A 27,489-nucleotide genomic window follows, 5' to 3' on the forward strand; every position below is an offset into this window, starting at 1 on the left:
CCTGTGCACAAATGTCTTCACCGTGGCTGCCACGGAGGGCAATTGAAAATAGTTGAAATGACTATTAACAGCTGCTAGGAAAGGTCAAGATGTCACAAAAGGGAACACGAAAGTCTGGGAGGGGCGTGGCCTGCAGAAGGGGAACGGTGGTGCTGCTTTAGGCAAATGGAGCGGCTGTGGGTCATGTGAGAGTTTGGGTCTATTTTCAAACCGGCCCGCCGTCCCACTTCCTTCTTCGTGGTCCTGTGTGCTGACGCCTGGACCAGTGTGTGGCTCTGACCACCTGGCAGTTCCACCAGCTTCTTGAGGAACCCGAGAGCAGTCAGCGGTGTCCAGACGTGTCTGGGCTCATTTAAGGTCACTGGACGCGCAGTCGGGTTGCTCAGCCTCCACTGATGCGAGAGCAGGTCCTGTCTTTACCCAGAGGGTGGTCCTGGGGGAGATGGTGAACCACGCTCTCTCTTTCCCTGGATTCCTACCTCCTGGGGGTCTGTCCCTTCACTGCCTCCTCTGGCTGTGCTCTTGGTTTCTCCACTCAGAACCAGAGAGTCATTTGTGCAGACACAGAGATGATTTCTGTACTGTCTTTTGTTTTCTTTCTGGAGGTCTTTGTATTTTAGGAGGGAACATAGCTTTAAGCTAAAGGATGAAGCACCTCTGGAATGTTAAGTGATTGCAGACAGACTGGGAGGTGAGGATGGTCCTGAAGTTCCCAGCCCAGGAAGCCCTTACCTAGTAGGTCAGCTCTGCTGGCCGGTCCATGGGGTCACCCGAGCAGACCTGACAGCCAGGCAGTCCCAGGACTGAAAGCGGAGCAGGATATTCTGTGCACACATGATAAGGTTACTTCGTAGTAGGAGGCACACGTGCCTAAGGGCAGAGTGGAAGCTGCCGGTCACTAGACCTGGGGATCGAGTGAGGTTGGACCAGAGACGTGAAGGCTTCTCGGGTGCTTGGGATTAGGCCTGGAGCCTCAGAGATGGGCACGATTTCTGTAGCTGGAGCAGGGCTGGTGGGAGCTCTTGGGGAGGAGAAGGGCACGGGCAGAGGCTTCGGGGTGCCAAATGTGGTTTCTCTGCAGGTGGGGAGGGGAGAGTTTGGACTGGATGACTTCGTGATGTCATTGGGGCCCCATCTGAAGAGGGAGGAGCTTGCCTTCTGCCTGGAGGACTACAGGGAGCCATGGAAGGATCCGAAGTGGGGAGTTACTGTGAATACTATCTCTTAGGAACATGTGTCTGCTGACAGCTGAAGGATGGTCTGGAAGGGCAAGAGTAGAGAAGGGTAGCAAGGGAGCCGGTGGCTAGCCTAGGCATGAAGTTGCCCAGTCATCCGACCAAACTTAGGATCGCCCTCTAAGTGTCTCACTCCCTGCTGGTTCTAGGAGCCAGGAGGATGAATAAAACCCAGTGCTGACCCCCAGTTTCTTTGGAGTGTCTAGTAGGGCTGCAGGCCACTCTAGGAGCCCTGGGAAGAGAAAGGAAGGCACTCATTGTGAAAACCATTTTAGAGGAAAACATAAGAGGGTAGGTGACTGATTGAAAGTGAGGGCCAGAGGGAGGCGGTGGAAAAGAAGCCTCATGTGAGTAGTGGGACTGGGGAAGGTGTCACGTGGACAGGACTTGGGGTGTGTGGAGGGAGAGGTGGGTTTTGGGGGGAAGGCGGCAAAGAATTCAGTTTTGGACAGAGTAGAGTATTTGGCACATCCAGATGGAGGTGCTGAGAAGGTATAAGAAGGACCTGAAACAGACTCTCTTGGGAGATGTCAGGGTGGAGGCGGGGGTTTGAGGGTCTTGGAAAGCGTGTTCTTGGAGGCAGTGGCGGAAGCTTTGTGGGAGGATAAACCATAAACCAAGGTTGTAGCCGAGGATGGAGGAGTCAAGGAGGTCACCCAAGGGCAAGGAGCTGAAGAAGACAGAGGAGCTGGTGAGAGAGAAGCAGAGACAGATGGGCAGGGGTGGGGTGTGGAGCGTTGATGAGACAGTGTCCAGGAGGCAAGAGGGTTTCCAGGGGGGCCTGAGGAGTGGATTAAGAGAGGAGGCACGTCACTGTACCTAGCAGTCCAGGCTGAGACCTATGGGTTCAATTTGGGAAGTCTGCCTTTTAAAAAAATTTTACTTATTTTTAATTGAAGGATAAGTGCTTTACAGTATTGTATTGGGTTCTACCATGCATCAAAATGAATTAACCATGGATATATATACATGTCCGGGCTTCTCCGGTGGCTCAGTGGTAAAGAAGCCGCCTGCAATGCAGGAGCTGCAGGTTCGATTCCTGGGTTGGGAAGATCCCCTGGAGGAGGGCACAGCAACCCACTCCACTGTTCTTGCCTGGAGAATCCCATGGACAGAGGAGCCTGGCGGGCTGCAGTCGCGAAGAGTCAGAGACGACTGAAGTGACTTAGCACAGACGCACGCATACATATGTCCCCTCTCTCTCGAACCACTCTCCCACCTTCCTCCCCATCCCACCCCTCTAGGTTGTTGCAGAGCCTTGGTTTGAGCTCCGAGTCCTACGGCAAATTTCCATTGGCTGTCTGTTTTACATGTGGTAGCGTGCCTGCTTCCTTGCTGCTCTGTCCATTCGTCTCACCTTCTTCTGCCCCCGCCCGCCGTGTCCATAAGTTTGTTCTCTGTGTGTATGTCTCCACTGCTGCCCTGACAATAGGCTTACTGCTGCCATCTTTCTAGATTCCATATATACGTGTTAGTATACGATGTTTGTTTTTCTCTTTCTGACGTCCTTCACTCTGTATGACAGGCTCTAGGTTGTTGGAAGGAGAGTGGTGAGGATTGATGAACCAGCCGGACACTGATCTGTGTGTTGCTGCCTCCTAGTCACCTTGGGGGGCTGACCTCTCTCAGCATCCGTGTCCTCCTTAGTAAGAGAGGATATAACACTCTCACAGCCTGGAGGTGCTGTGGGCGTTTCGGGGGTGAAAGGAGGCAAGGTGTGTGAACGTTCAGCCCACTTCCTGGTACAGACCCAGTGCCCTTGACAAACTGGAGCTGTTATCATGAAAATCGTGACCGGGCGTGTGACTTCCAGTTCTTCAGATGTGAAACTGCAAGCAGCCATCCGACGAGTGCTTCTGGAGAAAACTTTCCAGACTGAGAGAACACTCCCTCCCCCAGTAACCAAGATGGTTTCAGAGCAGGAAGATGGGCTAAGTCATTTCTAGCAGGGGGGACACTTTTATACCCCAAATTATCATGGTCCTTTTAGGGTCATCATTGTTTTTTATCACTCTGCTTTTGGTATGGATAGTTTCTGCTCTCACAGCATTTATTACCCTTTAGAGTGAGATTTAATTAGGCTTCTCCAGAGTCTGGAGTTTGACATTAGATGCTGTGGAGGAAACAACACATAAAACAGATGCCCAGGGAGTTTTCAGTCTGGATGTGGGGAGCATGTGGGAGGGAACAGGAGCAGGAACCCATGGCAGCCACGTGCAGACAGACAAGCGCAGCATGTTCATGCAGGCTGCGGCTCTGAGCGCTGAACGGGTTCCGAGCAGAAGCCGGGTCTGGAGCAGGTGGGATCCATTAGGGAAGGAGTCCTTGGCCTGATTCCCGTGCATCACTGATTTCTGGGACGTCCCTGGCTGGCTGGTGGTGGTGGTGGCGCTGGGTCCCTCGGCTCTCGGTTTGGTTCACAGTCGTCCTTGGAGCCACTGTGTGCTCCTGAGAGCGGGGCCGCCCTCCAGCCGTGTGCGTGTGTGTGTGTGTGTGTGTGTGTGTGTGCACACACAGGTCCAGCCGCCTTCCGGGGCGGCCAGCCTCATTTCCTGACGTTCCCCTCAGGCCCTCAAGACTGTCATCACACCAGTGCCCTGTTTTCCCCCCTCCTCTTTGGTTCTCCAAGTCAAACTGCCCTGGACGTGGCGTGTTCCTTCCCTGTGGGAGTCTTGCCTGCACTGTGAGGCCTAAATCTTCCATGGAGTTAGTTCCTGTTCCCCAAACCGCAGCTCATCTATGATCTGTGCTCTCAGGACTCTGTCCTTGTTTTCTCAGTTACTCTCATTTCCCCTTGAATTGGAGTTGGCCGTGGACATGGCTCTCTCCCACATCAGGCTGGAAGGTGCTTAAGAGGAAGCACCTGTTTTCTATTGGGTAGCTCCGGCATCTGGTCCGTGGGGAATATTCGGGGCACAGTTGTTCAGTGGAATTGCTTTGGTCCTTTCCCCTAGAGAACTCTTTAGGCCCACAGTCCCTCTCCAGCCAGAATTGTTCAGAGTCGCTCACCCACATGGGAGCAAAATAAGCTGAGGCCCCTGCTCGCCCGCTGGGCCCCAGGGGGAGTCTGCCGGCCTGAGTGCAGCTGAGTTCTCACAGCTGCCCTATCACCTGGCGCCAGGGCACGACGGGGAAGCTCAGCTTCCTGGGTGGGTGTGATGTCTGGTATCCTCCTGGAAAGGCCTGTCGGAGTATGCACGGATGGTGAGCAGGCCGCTCCATGCGTAGCCAGTCTGGAGAGCAACCCTCTTTCTAGAACCACCCTCTGACTGTGACTGATGGCCCCCCAAAGAGTGAGAAAGGCCAAGTCAGTGGAAAGAAAGGATGGAAGGGCTTGATTAGCTTCATTACCTGGATAAACGGGAGCACCATCTGGCTTCACCATGGCCTGTCCACACCCTTCCTTTGCCAGGCCTTGTGTGGGTGCGCACCAGAGTCTCTTCATTGGCAGCAGATGGCAAGAAAGCCACATTCAAGGGTGACACTCCGGCCCTTGCATGCATGGGGACTCAAACTAGGTTGAGGAGGGGGCATCAGGGGCCTGGCCAGGCCTGCTCTGAGCCCCTCTCCTTTCCTCGCAGTACATTTTCACAGATGCTTACGCCCAGTACCTCTGGACCACGTTCGACTTCTGCAACACCATCCAAGGCTTCTCCATTCCGTTCCGGGCAGCCGACCTCCTTCTGCACAGCAAGGCTTCCAACCTTCTCCTGGGCTTTGACAGGTCTCACCCCAACAAGCAGGTAAGAGAGCTTCGGGAACACAGTCAGGTGGTGCTTCCAGAGGTTTCTGTTCTGCCAGGGTGGTTCGCCTGCCCTTTGGGTGACCTGTGCAGCTATCATTTCACTTCCCACGGCTACAGAAAGATGTATCCACTGGCGCTCTTGGTCTGCATCCCAGCCAGGGAGGGACACCCCAGTGGCCCTGTTAGTTATACATCAGGCCCTTCTCACTGCTTGGACACGTCTCTTAGTCCTGGGGGTAGACTGGGGCTCTGGAATTGGATCAGAGAGCTAGGTAGAGAAGGCTGATGGCAGTTCTGCTGGGACCTCTTGTTGAATTTCTCTTCTACCTTTCCCATCACTGACCTTTAGCATACTGCCCATGCCTGTCATTTAGTTGATGTTGTTGTTGTATAGTAGCTAAATTTGTCTGACTCTTTTCCAACCGCATGGACTCTAGCCTGCCAGGTTTTTTTGTCCAGACAATAATACTGGAGTGGGTTGCCATTTCCTTCTCTAGCAGTTCTTCCTGGATCAGGGATCGAACCCACGTCTCCTGCATTGCAGGCAGAGTCTTTACCACTGAGCTGCCAGGGAAACACTTATTTGATGTTACCATTAACTTAAATATTCTCCGTGTGTGTGGGGGGGCACACACATATGCATGTAATATAAATGTGTGCATTTTCCTCTTTTAAGCAAATTTGAAGGAAAGGTGAGAGATGCAAAGAGAGCCCAGGTAAGTTTCTGTCTCAAGGTTGAAACTTGCCATGTCAAGAGTATTGATCTGGCGTAGTTCTGTGAAACCTGTCAGTCCTGTGGGATTGGGTTCACAATGAGTTTCAAATGGCTGTGCTCATAGGAACCTTGGAACGATTCTTTTTCTTTGCAGGTTTTAACCAAAACATGACCTGTTTATCTTCACTTGCCTTAGGAAGTAACCCAAGCTTGGGCTGGGTTGGTTTACCAGAATAGGTGGATGATTGTTCTTTCCGGTCTCCTGTTTCTTACTCCCTGGTCCCCAGGGCCACAAGAACCCTCAGTTTTTGTCTTTCGAAGTCAAGGGGCTTTTGCAGAGATTAACAAGTCAATTTCTCTTGGCCACAGCCTGTGTGTTCAGGTGATTCCCTTTGGCTTTCTGATTCTGCACTGAGCCAAAGTCCTTTCCATTCAGCTCTCATCACTGTGGCCCACATGGGCTTTTAAGGACAGTTTCTCAGATGAGAGGTACTGGGTTTAATCCTTTTGCTTTAACCGCCACTTGAGGATCTTAAGTAACATATAGGATTGGCCAAAAAGTTCATTCCGGTCTTTCTGTAAGCTGGCACCAAAACCCCAAACGAACTTTTTGGCCAAGCCAGTATAATTTCTGAAAATCTGTAAAAGGAAGACAAGTCACGTTCGTTTTTCTTTCCTTCCGATATGAGGGCATTGAGACCTTAGTAGCTATGGAGAAGGGCACAGAGGTGATCTGTCCTGTCTTCCCCGCCCTTGCTGGCACGTGGGTAACCGAGCTGGCCGAGTTGATCTTGCTTGTCTTCACAGGTGGCATATGGTGAAGGGTGGGGTTTCCATGGTGTGTGCTGGCCAGGCCATTCGGGGATCGTACACTGTGCCTCTTGCGTCCTGACCACTTGTCGCTTTGGTCTTTGCAGCTATGGAAATCAGATGACTTTGGCCAGACTTGGATCATGATTCAGGAACATGTGAAGTCTGTTTCTTGGTAAGTTGTGCCATCTAAGAAACTGGAATTACATAGTCTCTTTGCTTCAGCTCTAGCTCCTCCGTGCAGGGCAAATCTGCCCTCCTCCAAAAATGGTGAAGCATCTGGTTCAGGAAATACACATTCCGGGCCCGAGCATTAGAACTGCAAGTACAGTAGACTCACCAGAGGGGTGAGGAAGAAAGGTAACTTGTGAGAGGAGTGACAGAGCCTTTGCATTTTCCAGTCCATCAGGGAATCCAGGGGAATCTTGAAGCTCTCACATGTATTAGAATTTCTAAAATACCTTTATTTTTAGAGCATCATATCAGAAGTCCGGGTTTTTCTCTAAAACTCATTTGTTCATTCATAACATTTTTTGAATGCTGAATACAAAGCCTGGCAGATGCTTTAGGGTGTAAGAAGCTGAATCATTGATAGATATAGCTATTAAGGAGATTGCCATTTAGGAGAGAAGGAAAGACATTTTGTGCGTATAACAGACATCATGAAAGAAGCACGAAGTCCCACGGACATAGCACGAGAAACCAGAGGTGGGTCATGATCCTTCCAGATGGACCATAGACAGCTCCACAGAGGAGGTTACTGTTGATCCAGGATGTGGACCCCAGGTAGGGCGTGGCTATGCAGAGGTGGGCAGGACAGGAATTCCAGACAGGATCAGAATGGCTCACAGCAGAGATGCAGCACTGTGGTGCTTGGGCAGAGAACCCTGAATCTTATCCTTGGACAGTGTATTGGGCGAAGTTCAGAAAAGGATGTTGGTATCAGAATCTGCAGCGCTTGATAAAGGAATTTGGACTGAATTCTGAAAGCAGTGGGAAGCCTTTGTCAGTTTTTGAGAAGGAAAGTGAAATTAACATGACTACCCTTTGAGAAGCACAGTTTTTTTGGTTTTAGTCACTTCTAATCTTTTACTGTTACAGAGATGGTGTGTATAATCTTTTTTTTTTAAGTTGGTTTTTTTGTATGTGTGTGTTTTGTTGTTTATTTTTTTTTTTTTGGCCGTGCCATGAGGCCTGCGGAATCATAGCTCCCTGACTAGGAATTGAACCTGCCCCCTTGACAGTGAAAGCACGGAGTCTTAACCAGTAGACCACCCTATATAGGGAGCTCCCTATAGTCTTGAATTTGTGCATATTGCAGATGAATGTGTAGAATAGGTTCCCAGGAGTGGACTTGGAGGGTCTGTGGGAAAAGTCAAGCCGTTCACACCTGGTAAACTTGTTACGTCTTGATCTTCACTGCCCCTAATCAGCTCTGCTCTTATGGTCTTCTCCATTTCCCCTTTTCACTTTCTAGGTGCTAAGGTCAAAAACAGTGAGTTGTCACAGATTCTCTGTTTGTTTCATGCTTCACATTCAGTCTGTCAGGAAAGCCTACTGGCTCTGCCTTTGGTATATATGCAAGATCCGCTCCCCAGCTACTGCTTTACTCCGAAACACTGCTGTCGCTCACTAGTCATCCGGCTGGTCTTTCTGCGGCTTCTTTTGACCTTCTAACATTCTCAGAGCATGGCCATGTCGATCCTGTTAGAAACAAGTCAGATCAGGGGACTTCCCTGGTGGTCCAGTGGTTACGAATTCGCCTTGCAACATAGGGGAAGTGGGTTCCATCCCTGGTTGGGAAACTAAGATCCCACATGCCGTGGGACAACTAAGCCCGCACACTCTGGAGCCTGCATGCTGCAACTAGAGAGTCCATGTGCTGCAAAGAAAGATACTACGTGATGCATCCTGGATCCTGCATGCTGCAACTAAGACCCAACACAGTCAAATAAATACATACATAAATATTAAAAAAGAGCCAGGTCAGACCATGTTCTTCTGCTTTGAACCCTTCTATGTGTATTGTTTCTCTCAGATGAAATGCCAGCTCCAGTCCTACCACTGGGTTTCTGCACTTGCTGTTTTCTCTGCCTGGAAAGCTTTTACTGAAACTACATTGCTCCTCTACCTCATTCAAGTCTTCTCAAATGACTAACCTTCTAGATGGGGGTCTTTCCTAAGGATCGTATTAAAATTGCAACTATCCCCCTGTCATTCCCAATCTGCCGTAGCCTGATCTGTTCTTTTCTTGCATAGCACTCATCACATCTTAATACACTCTTATTATGCTTGTTATTTGTCTTTCTTCAATAGAATAAAAGTTCCAACAGGGCATGGACTTTTGTCAGTTTTGCACTGATATATCTCCAGTGAATGGATCATTGAGATTGTAACTGCCAAATTTCCTATAGAAAGTGTCAAAATTTTCACATAATTCTCAACAACATAGAATTATGCCTTTTCCCACAGTCAGTCTTTTAATGTGTCAGCTTTTTAATATGCATTTTTCTTTCTTTTTTAAATTTTTTTGTCTTTTGGCCACACCATGTGGCATGTGGAATCTTAGATCCACTATCAGGAATTGAACCCACATACCCTACATTGGAAGCACAGAATCCTAACTACTGGACTGCCAGGCAAGTCCCTGCATTTTTCTTTTTATGAGTGAGTTTGAACGTCTTTTAACTAAGTAAGGGTCGCTTTTATTTCTTTTTTGGGGACATGTCTGTTCATGCCCTTAGCCCTTTTTCTGTTGGATTGTTCATCTCTTTATTATTGATTTCTAGGAGCTCTTTATATATTTGAGATCAGTCCTTTGTGATTTGAGGTAGGTTTTATGGATGTGTTCATTTGCATTTCCCAGTTTGTCCTTTTTTTTTGACTTTTACATGTAATTTTATCCTCTTTAAATTAAATGTTGTGGCCCATTAGATATGGATTCTCTCTGCATCTTTTTGTTGTCACTTTGAAGAGGAATGTCAGTGAGTTCTTATTTCTTCCTTAGTAATTAAGGACAGTGAAGAAGGGTAGAGCGGAAAGGGTCCTTAGAGCTGAGTATCTTCAGGCTCCAGTGGACTTCCTTGTTACAGAAGGCAGCTGTTTCTGACTTTCTCATTATTTTCCTTGGGCAGAGGTTGTAGAATCAGTGAAATTATAACCACAATCTCATCCAAGTACAACCTCTATCCAAGGAATACCATTAAAACTTTCTTTTTTTTTTTGCTTTCTTTGAACTTTAAAGGGACAAATTGCTCTATTTTCAGTTTAGAGAATCATATATTAAGAGGGCAAACCAGCAGGATTATTAAACAGAAAAACTTCATGTCTGGGAATTTGTGTTGTACCTTCTGCCTCCGTGCAGACATGCAGATAGTTATCTTAGGGGAAAGGGCTGGCCTGGCTTATTGTAGATAATTATATGTCTGGAGTCAGGAAATTTCAGGCTGTTTGGGGGGATTTTCGCCTAGGACTCCCCATAATAGGTGAGAGCATAAGCTAACCTCTCAGAGAATAATGGCATACTTTGTTTCACAATGCTTGGCAGCCTGGGAGCAGCAGCAGTGAGGAAAAACCAGTGATTTATGTTACCCAGAGCTGGAGATTGGCAAGACAGGACAGAGGATGAGCCATGGGGCGGGTTTCCGAGATGGCTGCATGGAGCATCCCAGGTCTGTGAGGCGGGTGAGGCCAGGCGAGGACCAATGACTGTGCTCAGAGACAGAGCAAGGCTTGGAATTTCCAAATGAGGGTAAAGAGAGCAGTCAGTCAGTGTCAGTGAGCCTGGAAAGTGGGAGGCCAGTGATTTCCAAGTACAAGGATTTGTAGGGGGAGCAGCTCTCCGAAATGGGAGGTTCAGATATGGACTACGAAAGAGAATTGGTATGAAAGTCACAGCTCTTTCCATCTCTAGCTGTTGGCTGGTGCTCTTGGTTATGAAAGAATAGTAGACATGAGCTCCGCCTCAAGATATCTGAACAAAGGTCCCTTCCTCTCTGCCTTTTTAAAAATATCCTGTGTGTTGTAATTTGCATATCCTCGGGTAGAGGAAGTACTTTAATCAGTATACTTCTAATTGTGGAAAAAAGAACATGTCCTCCCCCACCTCAATCCCACTGTGCACACAGAGCATCTTATGATGAACATTAGTTTCTCACGTTGAAACAGGCTGGTTTCTCTAGCGTCTGACTAAGACCCCAGATTGTAGGGACAAAGTGAAGTCTTAACCCCCCGAACATAGGAAAAAAGGCTGTTTGTTTTTGTTTTCTTCTCTTCTTCCTCTTTTCCTCACTCCTGTCTTTTCTTTTCCTTCCCTTCTTGCCTTGGAACTTGGTTTTTTTCCCCTCGGCATGCAGAATCTTTTAGTTGGAGCATGCAAACTTTTGGTTGTGGCATGAGGGATCTAGTTTCCTGACCAGGGCTCGAACCTGGGTCCCCACCCCCACCCCCGCATTGGGAGCACGGAGTCTTAGTCACTGGACCACCAGGGAAGTCCCTGAAACTTGCTTTTGACAATGCATCTTTGAAGGGATTTCTTGTCATTGCCTTCATTATCCCGAGAGCCATCGTGCCTACAGGACCGTACACAGGCGTTTGTAATGATTAACGTTAATGAGTCCTTCTGCTTCTCCTTGGGTCACCACTGCATCCTCATGTACAGCTCTCTTCCAGTTGTTTTCAACTGTTTTTCCTACTTGCTGAAAGGTCCTCCTGGCTTCCATGTTCTTGTGCACGTCAGGAAACTCAGGCAGGTTAGCTCTCCTCCCAGGCTGCTCTTGGGGGCCTTATTTGGGGGCACACCAGTGCAGAGATTCTTCTTCGAGGTAGTTTGGTATGATCACTCTACAGTTTTCATTTTGGAAGAGCTTCTCTGTAAATGTCCATGGATCCTTGCAGCAAAGATCAATGCAGCTAGGAACTCTAGGATCAAAAGAAATGTAAGACTTGGCCTTTGAAGGAATATGTACTCTGTTTAGGAAGCTCAGACAGAAACATTATGGTGGACAATGTAATACAGTGGGAAAGAAATGAGGAGACTGTGTGTAAAGTGAGGAGTCTGATCCCCAAATCCACTTAATCTAGGTGTCTACCTTTGTTTGAAACTCGTAAAAAAGGATTGGAATTGAGTGCTACAGAGATGCATTGCTAGTTTTGGGAGAAGGGAGAAGGGCATGGGGGCAGGCTTCCTGGAAGAAGGGGACTTGCACTTGACCTCAGAAGACGAGTAGGATTTTGGTGTGCAGATCAGTGTCTATGTGGAGGGCATCCGGGCAGAGGGGGATGGTGTGGCAGAAGCACAGAGGGAGGGGTGAGCCCTGCGTTACTGAAGATCAGCATGTGCGAGAAAGTTTGTGAAGGAGTCTCTTGGGAGGTGAACCTGCGCCGATCAGATGAACACTGGCTGCACATATCCGTGACAATGACGCGGGACAGACAGGAAGGGCAGCGTCCGTTAGAAGGGGTGGGGGTGGCGTCACTGGTTCCTCCTGTGGTTTCCTCCAGAGCTGGTCTACTGAGGATGTAGCATCCTAGGGACAAACGTTCCTTCATTCCCCTGCAGTTCACAGCTTGAGGCCAGAAGCTTGGTGACAGCCTCATGCAAGTGGTTCATTGCTCACTGATTCTGAAACACTTGCCTTTCACTTTTCCTTCTGTTCCCTTCCCTCCAGCACAGCCCAGGCTTGTGAACCCAGGCTGCCTTGTGAACAACTGTCCCAGCAGAAAATACTGTGCACAAGTGACAATTTCTTCCCCTCTTTCCTGAGCCAAGGAGCCACCAAAGGGCTGGGTTTGCGGCACGCAGAGCCGCGAACACTTGCAGCCGCCACCACGGTGGCGCCGAGTCCTCGCGGACGGTCTGCGCGGCAGGACCTCCATGCCGCAACGTGGAGATGGTGACACCACTCTGTTTTTTCTTCCAGGGGAATCGATCCCTACGACAAGCCAAACACCATCTACGTGGAACGGCACGAACCCTCTGGCTATTCCACAGTTTTCCGAAGCACAGACTTCTTCCAGTCTCGGGAGAACCTGGAGGTGATCCTGGAGGAAGTGAGGGACTTCCAGCTGCGGGACAAGTACATGTTTGCCACAAAGGTGGTGGTGAGTTGAAAGCATTAAGGATTAAACTGCTTTTGTGTTTCCTTTCTGAGGCTGGGCATTCTGGGATTGGGCTGGGAGGGGGATTCATACAAGCAGGCATGTAGAGGTAGGGGTTGATTGTAGGTGCTGGACATAGATACACTTTCCCAATGGGCCTGGAAGGTTCTGAAAGGTCAAGGAGTGGAAACACTTATATAGCCACTCAGAGGGTCTCTGGGTGCTAGGAAATCGGTCTTTTCCTGGTCTGAGCATCCTTGACAAACACACATTTCTTTGAAATCCCAATGGAAGAACACAGAAAGGAGGGATGGGGCTAAGCGGCTTTTTTCTTTAATCCTACTACTGGATTCTCTTCGACTCAGGCCGATTTCTTTGGGAGGTTTGGACACATGTTCATCTACATGGCTAATAGAATGTGTAGTCATTGGCTAGTGGGAGTTAATGCTCTAAGAAAAGTAGTAATTAAGCTTCCAGCTGTCAATGAGTAGCTTAACTCTCAGCCTTTGGGAAAATCTTCTCCTTGATTTTATGTGTTGGAGCCACATGCTGAAATGGAGGGCTTGCTCATTCAAAACCACAGTTGATTATTTAACGGGACTTGCCTTGCAGCTGTATCAAGTTGCAACCATACTTCCCCTTGAGTAAAGGAAAAAGCCAGGCCTGGCCAAGAGTCAGTTGGGCTGCTCTAGCTGGAGGGAGGTGAGCTTGCCTTCATAATATGTTTTGCGGCCGGTGCCTCCTTGACCTCAGGCTCTGACAGTCTCCTCTGTGCCTGGGAGGTTGCTCTTTTCGCTGTTAAACCTTAAGGGCTAAAACCAGATGTCATGTTTTCCTCCAGGTTCTCACTTATTTATATGATTGGTAGCTGGCCAGGCAGAAGCAGGGCAGCCCCCTTGGTAGATTCTAGGGTGGAGAGAAGATCTCCCCTAAAGGGAAGGCAGGGAGTGAGGTTGAAACCAGGAGAGAAGAGGAGAGAGGCTGAAGGCCAGAGGGGTTCCCCATTACACACCTTGAACAAGGTTTTTTAAAACCACTAAACTGCGGCAGATTTTCTTCTGACAGGCTGTTTGCCTTGAGACACTCCCTGGATCATTTGCTTTCTGCTGTCTCTTTCTCTTACTCACACATACATGTGCGCATGTACACAGAGCGGCCCAGGAACACGAGCATCCTTGAGTTGCTTGGGGCCGGGATGTGCTGGGAAGACGGAGGTGAGAGGTCAGGCCTGAGGATTGTTACCTCCAGTTGTATGGTGCCTCATAGGTCTCTCTTGTTTTAATTTCTTGGGCTTGTGCCTTTTGTGATTTTAATTTCTTAATTTTAAGGCCCAAGGACTGATTCCCAGGTTTCTTTTACAGACTGAGTCGAGTGGGGCTGAGGTGGAGCATTAGCTTGCGTTCCTTTATCCCTATTATTTCTAGATCTCACACCCAAGAATAAGATATATCCCATTTGGAGCTTTCTGTACCCTTCTTTCTGAACTCATAGCTCCATCTGTTTTGTAGACATAGCTGCTTTGCTGAGTGCCGATGGTGATTTCTGTACTGTTTCTGGCCAGTGGTAGGATCAGGGGCCATGTCTATCTGAGCCACACTGATATGGTACCCAGTATTTTGCACAATGCTTGATTTATAACACATGTACCATAGAGTTGAACGAATCTTGGCCTAATTTAGAAAGATTAGGCTACTGGGCTTTTTTACTGGGAGCATGGGATGGGGTTGGGGGACATTAAATTATTGGTTCTTTTATCATAACTCTCACCTCTTGTGTGTGGCTTATTGATTTACATGGTTTGGGTGGCAAGATTGTAGTTGTGTTGACTTCTTCCTTCAGCACATGGACAGACCACCAGATTCCAAGGTCAGTGGTGTTAGCTGGAGGCTCCAGGTGAGACAAACTAGGCTCCCACCTGGAAGTATTGTCTTAGGATCACCTTCGGCAGCATCGGCCCTGGTTAAAAATGCAGATGGCAGGGTTCGCATGCATTTTCTCCCTCCCCCCGCCGCCGAGAATCCCTGGGATGCCCAATAATCTCCAAAATTTGAGATATTCTTCCCTGAAGGCTTGTATATGCAGGAGCTTTCGACGGTAATTATATCATCAAAGGAACCTTTCTCAGTGGATAGGTTGAGAGAAGAGATGCTACTGGCAGTGGATGATAAAATAGGTATTTTTCTGCTTAGTACATTAGAGTCTTAAGCCATAAGGATACATGACATTGCCCTGGTTGGATAACTTTATCAGTAGGCGTGTTGAGGTCTGCACCTCCACCTCACTTATCTGGGGTGTTCCCAGCACTGTAGGTGCTGGGTTTGGGGAATTCCGAATGACTTTTATGTTTGTTGTCGTTCAGTCCAGTTCTTTGCAACCCCACGGACGCATGTGCCAGGCTTGTCTGTCCTTCACTATTTCCCGGAGTTTTCTCAAACTCAGATCCATTGAGTCGGTGATGCCATCCAACTATCTTGCCCTCTGTCGTCCCCTTTCCTCTATCATCCCCTTCTCCTGCCTTCAATCTTCCCCAGCATCAGGGTCTTTTCCAGTGAGTTTCCAATGAGTCGACTTTAATATTAACTGGATTCAAATCAAATTAGGAAAGTCAAGGAAGTAATTGCAAAATGACAGAAAATTGCTTTGGGGTGATTAACTCTTTTGCTTTTTTCCAGCACTGTGATTGATTCCAATTGCTTGCAAGTTAGTTTTTTAGAACATGTTAGGGCAGCCAACTGGGTTCTGGACTGGGACTGGTTTCCAAGTCTCCAGAACCCCCTGGGGCCCTCCTAGTCTGGCTCTTACTTCATGAGTGCTTTGTATCTGATGCCCATCAATTTTTTTTATTCCTTGGTTTTTGACATGAAGTTTATATACTTACTAGTCCACACCAAATGATAGGGCCTTTAATAATTTGTGCAGCCAGCCATGCTTCTCCATCCATGGGATTTTCCAGGCAGGAATACTGGAGTGGGCTGCCATGTTTCCTCCAGGGGGATTTATTTTTTAAGAATATTTATTTACTTGGCTGTTCAGCATCTGAGTTGCAGCATGTGGGATCTTCCAGTTGCAGAGGCAGAATCTTTAGCTGTGGCATGCAAACTCTTAGTGGTAGCATGTGGGATCCAGTTCCCTGACCAGGGATCAAACCTGGGCTCCTGCATTGGAAACATGGAGACTTAGCCACTGGACCACCAAGGAAGTTCCGATGGGGCCTTTAAAGCAACAGAGAGGTACCTCTGCAAAGGGTCCAACATCAGTTTGTGAACTTGGTGAGACACAGCTGGTACGTGCTTCCTGTAGGTAACAGTAGTCACCAGAAAGTTGGAAGGATGTGAGGCTTGGCTGCTTCACTCTCCAGCTTCACTCCCAGCCTCTCCGGAAAGGCAGGTTCAGACATTTCTTGCCCAAGGTGCAGCAGTGAGCCAATGCCTGATGTGTGGGTTTGATGGAGTCTCCTCTCTGTTCTTACAAGTGATGGCAGCCACAGCTTGGCAGGATGCAGACGGTATTCTTGGGCAGGCTTGGCAAACCATGCTCTTTGGTTTTGTCAGTAAAGTTTTATTGAAACACAGGCGTGCTTATTTGCTGTGTGTTATCCATTGCTGCATTCACGTTAGAGTGGCAGAAGTGAATCGTTGCATAAAGGCAGGATGGCCCACAAAGGCTTAAGTACTGCTGTGAGGACCTTTACAGAAGAAGTTTGCCGGCTGCTGTTGTGGAGGCAGGATTCTGTTCCCCTTTCAGTTGGCGTTAGGCAGCTAGAATCTGTGGTGCAGGAGCTTGCACCAGATGAATCTGCAGTATGTCCCCCCAGAGTTCAGGTGACAGGCCTCCCTCAGTCACCGTGCCCTTTACCTGCCGTGGTCTTATCTTTGGGATGCGTGCGTGTGTGCTCCGTTGCCTCAATCATGTCTGACTTGCGACCCCATGAACTGTAGCCCGCCAGGCTCCTCTGTCCATAGGATTCTCCAGGCGAGAATACTGGAGTGGGTTGCCATGTCCTCCTCCAGGAGATCTTCCCAGGGATCGAACCTGCATCTCCTGCGTCTCCTGCATTGGCAGGCAGATTCTTTACCACTGAGCCACGTGGGAAGCCCAATCTTTGTGATATTATGGCTAATTCAGACATCTTGCATGCCACAGGTTTCCTGAGAGAACTCAATTGTACTTTCACTCTTCTGACCAACCAACCACTAATTTCACTATTGGAAACCAATTTCTAACCATGGTTATGCTATTTTTAAGTCCCTAATGCTGATAGAGATAACAGAAAAACCTCGTAATTGCCTCATAACTGTGAGCTTCTACATGAGAGATTAACTGACCACAGTTGAAGTGTGACTTTTAGGATAACCAACCAAAATCCAAGCATCGACAAATTATTTTAATTATGACATTGCTTAAATGTATCTGAACATAGACATAGGTATAAGCACCTAACGCTTGTAACTCCATATACAACAATAAAGTTCAAATGTGTTTACGGATTAAAAGTGAGACTATAATACCAATACATTTAAAATTGATCTTTTATAATACCAGTATTGAGATATGATTCATATCCTGTAACTTTTACCCTTGTAAAGTGTACAGTTCAGTGATTTTTAGTATGTTCATAAGGTCAGGTATTTCTCACCACCATCTAAATCCAGAGCACTGTCGTGACCTGTGAAGGAAACCTCATACCCACTAGCAGTACTTTCTACTCCTCTCTCCTTCCAGCCCCTGGCAACCAGGAATCTACTTTCTGCCTTATGGATTTGCCTATTCTCAATATTAATATTATTACTATTTGCTGCACCTTGTGGTATGTGGAATCTTAGTTCCCTGCATTGGAAGTGTTGGGTCTTAACCACTGGACCACCAGGGAAGTCCCCCTTTTAAATTCTTGATATGTTATTTCCTTTAGTTCTTTGACTGTGTTTAGGATAGAGGATTTAGATTTTAGGTCCAGCATCTGGCCTTCCTCAAGAACAGGTTGTATGACTGTTGTGTGTGTTTGCTTTTCATTTTTTGGTGGAAAACCAGATATTTTAAGTGATATACTGTGGCAACTCTTCATATCAGGGTAAGTCCTTCCCAGGGCTTTTTGTTGTTGCCTTTTCTTAGTATTATTGTTGCCTTTTCTTAGTATTATTGTCGCCTTGTTTGGGTTTTGTGTTGTGAGTTTCCTGCATTAATTTTGTAAAGTTTGCATCCTTCATTGGGTGAAGTCCTGACCACTAGTGGTCAGCTGGTGATCAGTGATTTCCTAAAGTGCTTTCAGCCAGTCGTCCGTCGGCCTTTGCTGAGGGCCTCTGAGTGTGTGTTGGGGGCATGCCTTCCGCGCCTTCTCCAGCTCTGCCTTAGTCTTCACTTCTTGTTTGTGTGGAGACTCAAGGTTATTAAGAATTCCATTCTTTCCTGAGCAGAACACAGCCCTTCATGCGTGTGACCTTGTAAATTCCTTGGAATGTTTCAGAGCTTATCAAGGCCTCTTATGGACATCTTCTCCCATTTTTCCTTTTATGCTTTTTAGTTCACCTTTTGTGAGCTCCAGGTGCTAACGTTTCTCTGGCAGATGTGGTGTTGAAACACTCACCACTTGTCGTGTTCCCCGTCAATGCCGAGGCTGTAGGTCTGTGTGTAGAGAGGGCTGAGTCCGGTTATTTGAGGAGACAGCCCGAGAATGCAACTCTCAAGCGAGTCACCAGACAGATAAAATCTGACAGTCTCTGGCTGTGGGGCATTTGGGGAGCTCCAAACCTGTTCTGTCCTCTCCTGGGCTGCTGGTTTTCATAGCGATTGTGGCTGTGACGCTGTGGGTTTCCCACGCTACTAGTACGTCAGCTAGAGAAAGAAGGGTTGGGATCAGGACAAGTTGAAACATCAGCAAGTTCACTGTTCTTGCTGAGCTTCAGTCATTGCCTTGAATAAATGCTCCTTGAATTTTTGCAAGCTTTTATTTAATTTTCAGGATTCTGAAAAAGTTGATTTTGAGAATTTTTGTCAATGCTCTTGTTTGCATGGATGAGTGGATTTTTAGAGTTCTTTCCTCTGCCATTCCAGAAGTGCTTTCAGTTAATATTAACTCTGCAAACTTTTTATTATTTCCACATCTACAAAAAAAAATTTTTTTTGTGTGTGCTGATATGACCTCCCCTTGTGCCTTTATTCAGTCTCAAGACTATCTACGTTTGCTAATCTCTTTTCAACTGTCTATTCACTTCTTATTTTTTCTTGGACTATTTTAAACTAAATCTCAGATGTATCATTTTATCTATTAATTATTAGGTATAGATAACATGAAGGTGAATGATATTTTGCTGAAACTTTGTCACTGCTTCGAAGAGAAAGTGGCAGCATATGTTACAGCCCAGGTGCTTCTGAACCCATGTCTTTGTCTGCCACGTGCCTTGGGTCCCTCATTTCTCCCACCAATTTTATCTGAAACTTTCAGTTGAATAGATCACTGTGACATCTTTTGGCCTTCATTTGGCAAGAATATATCATATTTAGTTCCCTTCTGCTCTCTTCTCCTGCCCCTTTTTTTTTTTTGGCTATTGACTTAATTTCAAGCATAAATAAACTCAGACTCTGGAATTCAGATTATTCAGATTCTTATATTTATTTTTTACTTTTCAGAAATGAAAACACCAAATGAAAAATACCTTCCTATGAATTCAGAGGCCCTATAATATTACTGTAAATTAAAACATTTAAATAATTCCTAGTTGTTGGTGAAAGTATGTGTGCTGGTAGATGTATTAACTGGAATAGCCTTTCAGGAAGGCCATTTATGCTCTCTGTCAAAATGGAAAATTTGACCTAGGAATTCTAATAATGCATCTTACAGATTTTCTCCTGTAGCTGTGAAAAAGGTAATTCATACAAGTACGTTCATTGAAGAGTGCTTCTGAAAATAACCTAAATGGCCATTAATAGCTGTTAAATCAAAGATGTCTAAGATACACTGCTGATGGAAAAAGTTAAATTGTAAAACAGTAAGATACTCTGTTAAGGAAAATGTTACATAATACCATTTCTCTCATGAGTTTCACAGCCATATTTCTGTCATGATCCAGTTGTCTGTGAAAAAGAAATTTGCATGTATCAATTTGGCGATGTATTTGGCTACTCTTAACAGACTAGAAATAAAAGTGACTTCGCCAAGATGAGGTTTATTTTTCTCTCTTTAGTGCTGTCTAAAGCTAGGGCTGGCATGTTGGTGCCCTGGTGTTCCTGGCCTCTTTTTCTTAATTTTTTGGCTGCCCACATGGCATTTCCCTGACCAGGAATTGAACTTGTGCCCCCTGCATTGGAAGAGTAGAGGCCTAACCACTGGACCACTGGGGAAGTCCCCAAGCCTCTATCTTGCTCTTTGACCATCCAAAGGAATAATTTCCACACTCTGCCTCATGGTCCCTGACACTTACACTAGGCTTCGAGTCTGTTGGAGTCAGGAGAATGAGGACAGATAGGCCAAAATAGGACCCCTCCCAGCTGATTCAGTCCCTTTCAACAGCTTTCCTTGGCATCCAGCACAAGAGTCTGTTCATGTCTCATTGACTGGTCCTCAGTAACGTGACCACACAGAGTTGTCCAAAAGAAAGAGAGCCTTAGGCTTTTATTTGGGTGGTTGTCAGGGTTTGCTAAGGAGGAAAGGGCTGATGGATGTTGTGGTAAGTGGTACAATGTCTGTCACTGTGTAAATACACTCATAGGTGATGGCACAGGGCGTCTCTGAAGGAATGGCCCAGAGCCAGTTACCAGTGGGCACTTAAGAGAAGAAACAGCTCTGCATTTTACTTTATAGCTGTCTGTACTGTTGGATTTTTCATGAGCATACAGTATTTTACTTATAATGACGATGACGAGAAATCCAGCATCACCAATGGTTTATTAAGAAATGTATCTTGCCGTTAATAATGTGTCATAGTTTTATTGTTAATACTTTTCTTGGTGGTGGTAAAATATTACACTAACTTGTCTACGAATGCTTTAGAAGTGAACCTAACTATCCAGACTTAGGAATACTTCTCCCAGAATAAAGTGGGATGGATGTATTTAGAGGTTTTTCATGACCTTAGTACTCTATCATTTATATCTTGCTATCCATTCTCAGGTCTCCCAGCAATTACCTTTAAGAACGTTTAACTGGTGATGGGCTTGGACTTCCCTGTTGGTCTGGTGGTTAAGACTCTGTGCTCCCAACGCAGGGGCCATGGGTTTGATCCCTGGTTGGAGAACTAAGATCCTGCATGCTGTGTGGCACAGCCGATCAAAACAAACCCAGGATGCAAACAAATAAAAGCTAACGATGGGCTTGAGTGTCACTGAGGGAAATGGCTCCTTTCTCAGGTTTAACTGCAGTAGGAAGTGGTGAAAAAACATGAAGCATGAAAAAATGTTTCACTGGTATCTGTGTAATTATATATACATTCATAAGGATTTATATAGGGTGGCTTAAATCATCTGACCTTGATACATAGCTATAAAACTTTATTGACTTAAGGAGGGCTTTTGGAAGTTATACATAGCAATTTTGGGAACTCTGTCACTTGGGTGATACATTTTGTGTTGTTTTTTTTTGTGTGTGTGTGTTTTTAATCAATCCATCATTTCTATAGCCCCCTACTGAGGACAGGCTATTATGTAATTTTCAGGGTGCCATTTTGGGAAGGCAGTCTTCTGTACTTCTCTGCCTGGCTTCTTTAAAACAAACTACTTTTAACCAGTGTTAAGTGGTGGCTTGGAAAAAAATGTGTGTGTGTACATTCAGCTGCTCAGGTAAATAGAAAACAACTCCACGTTCATCGGCTTGCTCCTCACAGAATTTGTTAGACATACATGAGCATGGAGTATTTAGCAGTTGTCATAATACAATCAAGAAAACATGACAGCAAAAAAAAAAAAGAAAACTTGAAATCTTCTATACTCTGTAGGAGTTAAAAATCTGTAATAAACAGTAGCAACATAGTCGAGGATAAGTGAAGCCAAACTCACTGTTTCTGGCTGGGGATCCCAACGTTCAAGTCGGATGATAGTCATGTCCATGAGGATGTCCACACGAGGTTGGGCCTCCCTGTCTGTTCTCCTAGGCATGCAGTATTGGCCTCCGGTAGAACTGGAAAGAGACACATAGAGCCTTTGCAGTGTTTCTTACTCTTTTTTGGATCACTGGCCCTTTTGAGAAACTTCTAAAATGTATATATCCTCCCTAGCAAAGTGAGTGAGTGCATCCACACAGAAAATTTGCGTATATATTTATGGGGTTCCTAGATCATTTAAACCCATACCCCAAGTCCTCATTCAAATCAACTTCTCAATTTATAGAGGGATACATTGGAACCTAGGCTTCCGTAGTGGCTCAGATGGTAAAAAATCCGCCTGCAATCTGGGGGACCTGGGTTTGATCCCTGGGTTGGGAAGATTCCCTGGAGCAGGGAATGGAAACCCATTCCAGTTTTCTTGCCTAGAGAATCCCCATGGATAGCGGAGTCTGGTGGGCTGCAGTCCATGAGGTCGCAAAGCAACACGACTGAGCGACTAAACACACAGAAATTGGAACCTAGAGAAATTGAGAGCTAACTCTGAATCTAGTGCTTTTACACACATGAGCAAGCTCCCAGCTGTGATTAATATCCCTGAAACAGTGTGACCAGCATCACATGCATGGTCAGCATCCCATGGAGTACTCTGTCTCTACCAAAGAAAACATATTGTAGCAAAAGACCCTAATCAATGAGAAGGATTAAAAGACTGAAAAACAGAATCAGTGACAATTCCCTCAACTCTTGGTAAAAATTAAAGCCCTGTGACTCGGGGATCCTTGTGATCTAGAAATAGTAGAAAGGGGAAGAGGATGTTTTGTATGCATATCAGGTGTGTGGCGGACCTCACCCTCTGGTGGTTTGGGGGCTGTATATTCCATCCAGCTTGTCTCTCCAGCCTCATCACACAGCCCCTCTCCCTTTCACTCTCTGCTTAAGCTTTGGCAGCCCCTGCCCCCTCCCCAAGCTCAAGTTCTCCCTTCACACTTCGTCCTTTCTCTTGATGTAGTGCCTGCAGTGTCTACATCTACTGCAGACCAGGTATCTAGGATATAGTGGTACAGCCCAAGCTGCTCACTGACGGCAAACATTGCAAAATGTGCATTTGTGGTCACACTATTTAGTGTTTTTAGTAGAATCAGAGGGATCTGACTTTTCTGCTTCCTTTTACACTTGTTCTGAATGATTATCATATGGTACAGTTGATATTTTTCTCCTCCTCTTCCTTGGCAGCATCTCTTCGGCAGTCCACAACCATCCTCTGTCCAGCTCTGGGTCTCCTTTGGCCGGAAGCCGATGCGAGCAGCCCAGTTTGTCACAAGACATCCTATTAATGTGAGTGGGGGCCGCGGTGGGGGGGTGGGGAGGAGTGCTGTTGTCCTCAGGCAGAGGTCAGGGGGAGGGTGATGGGGGGAGGATATTTGATGGAGGCTCCCTGGAGTCACTTTCTAGATTAGTCTCTATGCTTTGGGCATCTTGGTCTGTTTTTTCCCTCTTCACTTTTTGAAGTGGAGCTGAATGGGAGCCTTAATTTGCTTGAAGTGGAGAAGGATTGGCAGAGAGGTTTGGAGCCAGAGTCAATGGGCTCAGTGTGCCCGTGCTGAAGGAGTGGGAGGGTAGGGACAGCAGCAGTTATTCATTAAGTACCTGCTGTGTTGCTCACAGATGGCGAGGTTCCATAAGGGGACAGGATTGGAGTCTCACCCTTAGAAACAGATGGGTTGGAGAGTCCAAGAACAGAGCAGAGGAAGAAATCATGTACAGTCAAAGGCTTGACTGTGGAGCGTGAGTCAGGACGTAGAGAACCATAGGAAAGGTCAGTGAGAGCTGGGTCATCAGAGAAGTGACCATGGGGAGGAGGTGGCATTTGAAGGCCTTGATGCCAGGGTCTGCTGCGATGGAAGATTAGTAGGAGGAGTAGGTGATGGAGAACATGTTTGTCAGTTCCTCGCCTTCTCTGGGTTCTGCCTTGCTGTAGTCATCTTAGAGGAAATGAGAGGGAAGGAAATGCACATTAATTTGCATTATGCTTTGTAGTAACGATAGGGAGACATCATTACATAAAAGTGATTTCTAGGTTGTTTTTGAAGTTCAAGGCCCATTCTTATTTGTGCCCCATCTGCCGATAAGGAGTCTGCTTCAGCCTCAGGACAGCCTCAGGGTCTCTAAAGAGAGTCGGCCAAGCTTCTTTCCCAAGACGGGGAGGCTCTCGTGGGCTCCAAGACTGCCCTCCTCACTGGGACACTAGGAAGCCCTTGCTTGCGTGTGCATAGGGACCTTCCATAGGGCGTATGTGTTTGTTTTGACTTGTGTCTTTCTGATTTTTTGATGCTAAAGGAATATTACATCGCGGACGCCTCCGAGGACCAGGTGTTCGTGTGTGTAAGTCACAGTAACAACCGCACCAACCTGTATATCTCGGAGGCAGACGGGCTGAAGTTCTCACTGTCCTTGGAGAACGTGCTCTATTACAGCCCAGCGGGGGCAGGCAGTGACACCTTGGTGAGGTAAGGAGCCCGGTAGGCGGGGCCGCTGCCTGCTTTCTTACCTGGCACGACCTCTCGTCGGGTGGTTTTCAACATCCGCTGAACATTTGGGCTCCCCTGGGGGTGGTTTCAGAAGCCCCAGTGATTACTGGTTCACCTTCCCAGACATTGTTTTTTATCTGGTTTGAGGTGTGACAGGCACTTGAGGATCTTCTTTTTTAGTTTTTGAAACAACTTTAACTAATTCATCTTTGTCTGCACTGGGTCTTCGTTGCTGCTGCTGGGCTTTCTCCGGTTGCGGAAAGTGGGGGCACCTCTCTCGTTGCAGTGCGCGGACTTCTCATCGCGGTGGCTTTCTCTTGTTTCGGAGCACTGGCTCTAGAGCACACGCTCAGTAGTTGTGGCGCTCGGGCTTAATTGCCCCGAGGCATGTGGGATCCTCCCAGACCAGGGATTGATCCCGTGTCCCCTGCATTGGCAGGAGGATTCTTAACCACTGGGCCACCAGGGAAGTCCCCACATGTTTATGCGGTGCAGAGGTTGAGCCCCGCTGTGCTGGGTGATCCTTAGGATCACTGCCACCGTGTCAGCCACTCCTTTGGGGTTCCTTCATTCAGTTACTTGGTTTTGTGGTCTCAGACCCAGTGGGAAAGAGCACTGGCAAAACATCACCACCACCTCTGGGCCAGTTGGCGTGTGTGTCTACAAGGCCCTTCCTCCACGTGACTCTGGTTAATTAACATCATTATTCTTTTGCTCCCGCCCCCGTAATTGCAAGGTATTGTTCTGTGGTATCTGTGGAAAGGTCCTTTATCAGTACGTCACGTGCCTGGAGCGGGCCTGCTGTAACAGTGTTCTCGGGACCATGGAGGAGGCCAGGACTGCGCAGGGGTGGATGCCATGCTGCCTGGGTGGCTCTGTGGCCCATCAGTGGCGCGAGGTCATTGACTCTCCTTTGTCTGTGACAGACCATTCTTGTGTGCGTCTCACTGTGATTAAGGCTGCCCTCTGCTCTTGGGAAGAGCCAGCTGGCAGAACTGGCTGGTCTGCAGTGAGGGCTGGCTCCAGCGCCGTGAACCTCAGGTCAGAGGGCATGTCCTTGCTGCCCACTGTCCCTCTGCAGGTTGCCAGTTCATTCAGCAAGGATGCTGCTGTTCAGTGCCTGGAGGCTTTGCATGTACAGCCGCGTAGCATTGTGTATCCAGCAAGGAGAACTTGGAACAATCTCCCTAATCTGTGGCGCTTTTGTTCTAATTGTGGGAAGACAAAATAGAAACAAATACATGCTCTGCCGATAATGCTGAGTGCTGAGAAGAAAAATAAAGTGAGAAAGAGGACAGAGGGTTACAAGGGCATTGATTTTTATGAGCCTGTCATGGAAGGCTGTTCTAGGAGGAGGATGTTCGAGCAGGTGCCTGAATTACACAGGAGAGGGAGCTGGGCACGTCACCTGGGGAGGAGCCTTGCAGGTCGACGAACAGTAGGCACAGGGGCTCTGGGGTGGGACTTGAGTGGTTTAAGAGCAGTGTGGAGGCCAGAGTGGATCAACCAGTTGATGGACTGGAGAGAGCATCCCTAAGACATAGGAACCAAGAAAGCAGGGTTTAGATTGCACAGGGCCCTCAAGAGCATAGCAAGATCCCTCTTTTTTTCTCCTAAGCATGATGGAGGGTTTTGCCAGAAGGTGGACATCATTTGATTTAGCCTGTTACATTTTTTGGACACCATTTTAAAAATGTGAATCGTATTATGTAAAGAAAAGTGCTTAAAACATAAATGGGCAGTGTCATAGATTATTTTCAGTGGATACTCATGTGACTTATCTTTTAAAGAAGCCATGCTAGATGCTGTGTGGAAATTAGCAGACTTGTAAACTGGGGGGTCCAGCTGTGAGATCACTCCTGAAATCTGGGCCACTGGAGGTTGAGGTTGGCTGGACCTGGAGCAGTAGCAGTGGAGATGATGGAAATGGTCAGAGGCTTCCTGATGGCTCAGATGGTAAAAGACCCACCTGTAATGCAGGAGCCGTGGGTTCAATCCCTGGGTCGGAAAGATCCCCTGGAGGAGGGAATGGCTACTCACTCTAGTGAGGGCTCCTCGAGACGAGAGAAACTCAGACCTCCCAGATAAATTGGAAGAAGCTGGTGGTGACCCTCATAATAGTAGGATCACAAGCAGGAGAGTCGTGTGAATAGAGGGCAAGGTGGGTAACAGACCTGGGCCGATTCCTACGGAAGCAACCGAAAACCAAGTAAACCGGAACTAAGGAAACCAGTGTCAGAACATTTGGTCTCAGCACCGGTGACTTCTGGAGGACCTGCTCTGTCTCTCCGGCGGGGTGGCCCTGCCACTTGTGTGTGCATCTTTCTGTCTGAACCGGAGAAACAGTCTTCCTGCGTCAGATTTATGTGACAGATAACAGGAAAGTGCAGTTCTGTGTGTTTTGTTTTGTTTTTATTAACAAAGCCCGGTGGCTCAGAACTCTCCAAGTAAAGGACGTGCTTCCAGTTTTAAAAGTCACGTGTGAACTGTGGCTACTCTTTCTTGGGGATCTGTCCTTAGAACGTGTACCATGTTGGTGCAAAACTACTGCTCAGGGAAGTTGCAGGATCTGGGCATAGCAGTTAAGGCCAGGGAGGTCTTTGTCTCTGTTTCCCTGTTAATAAGCATGACCTCAAGGTTTCCGGAGCCATCCTTGTTGGATGTACTGTGTCTTTGGGAAGGCTTCTGCTCTGTTCCCTGACAGATCCTATGGGCTTCTGTCTGATCAGGGTGTTGGCTAATTACTTGTAAGTTTCTGGACAGTGTAACCCCTTAGCTATATTTCTGTAGACTGGGTTAAATTGTAAGCCCCAGCACTACACTATAATTTTTTTTTTAAATTGAAGTCTAGTTGATTTACAGTGTGTTCTTAATTTCTGCTGTATGACAGAGTGATTCATTTATACACACACACACACACACACACAAACACACACACACATATTCTTTTCCATTATAGTTTCTCACAGTATATTGAATATAGTTCCCTGTGCTATACAGTTAGACCTTAGTTGTTTATCCAGCCTATATATAAAATAGTTTGCATCTGCTAACCCCGAACTCTCAATCCTTTTCTATCCCATCCCTGTCAGCAGCCACAGGTCTGTTTTCCATGTCTGTGAGTCTGTCTTTATGTCATAGATAGGATTGTTTGTGTCATATTTTAGATTCCACATGCAAGTGCTATTTGTCATTCTCTTTCTAACTTACTTTGCTTATGATCATCTCTGGGTCTATCCATGTTGCTGGAGATGACATTATTTCATTCCTTTTTTATGGCCGAGTAGTATTCCATTGTATATATGTACCACATCTTCTCTATCCA

At 46.9% G+C, this 27,489-nt stretch overlaps 1 protein-coding gene across 1 annotated transcript in view; it reads left to right on the forward strand.

The window, feature by feature from the left end:
- SORL1 (sortilin related receptor 1) overlaps window positions 1-27,489 on the forward strand; it is a 159,505-nt gene that overhangs the window by 27,996 nt on the left and 104,020 nt on the right. Inside the window, exons 4-8 of the mRNA XM_043901325.1 lie at window positions 4,817-4,978; window positions 6,613-6,680; window positions 12,427-12,607; window positions 22,870-22,971; window positions 23,974-24,143. Of these exons, the coding sequence (XP_043757260.1) occupies window positions 4,817-4,978; window positions 6,613-6,680; window positions 12,427-12,607; window positions 22,870-22,971; window positions 23,974-24,143 (683 nt within the window). The remainder of the gene's footprint in view (window positions 1-4,816; window positions 4,979-6,612; window positions 6,681-12,426; window positions 12,608-22,869; window positions 22,972-23,973; window positions 24,144-27,489) is intronic.

The sequence above is a fragment of the Cervus elaphus genome, chromosome 1 (genome assembly GCF_910594005.1).
Source record: "Cervus elaphus chromosome 1, mCerEla1.1, whole genome shotgun sequence".
Taxonomy (NCBI): domain Eukaryota; kingdom Metazoa; phylum Chordata; class Mammalia; order Artiodactyla; family Cervidae; genus Cervus; species Cervus elaphus.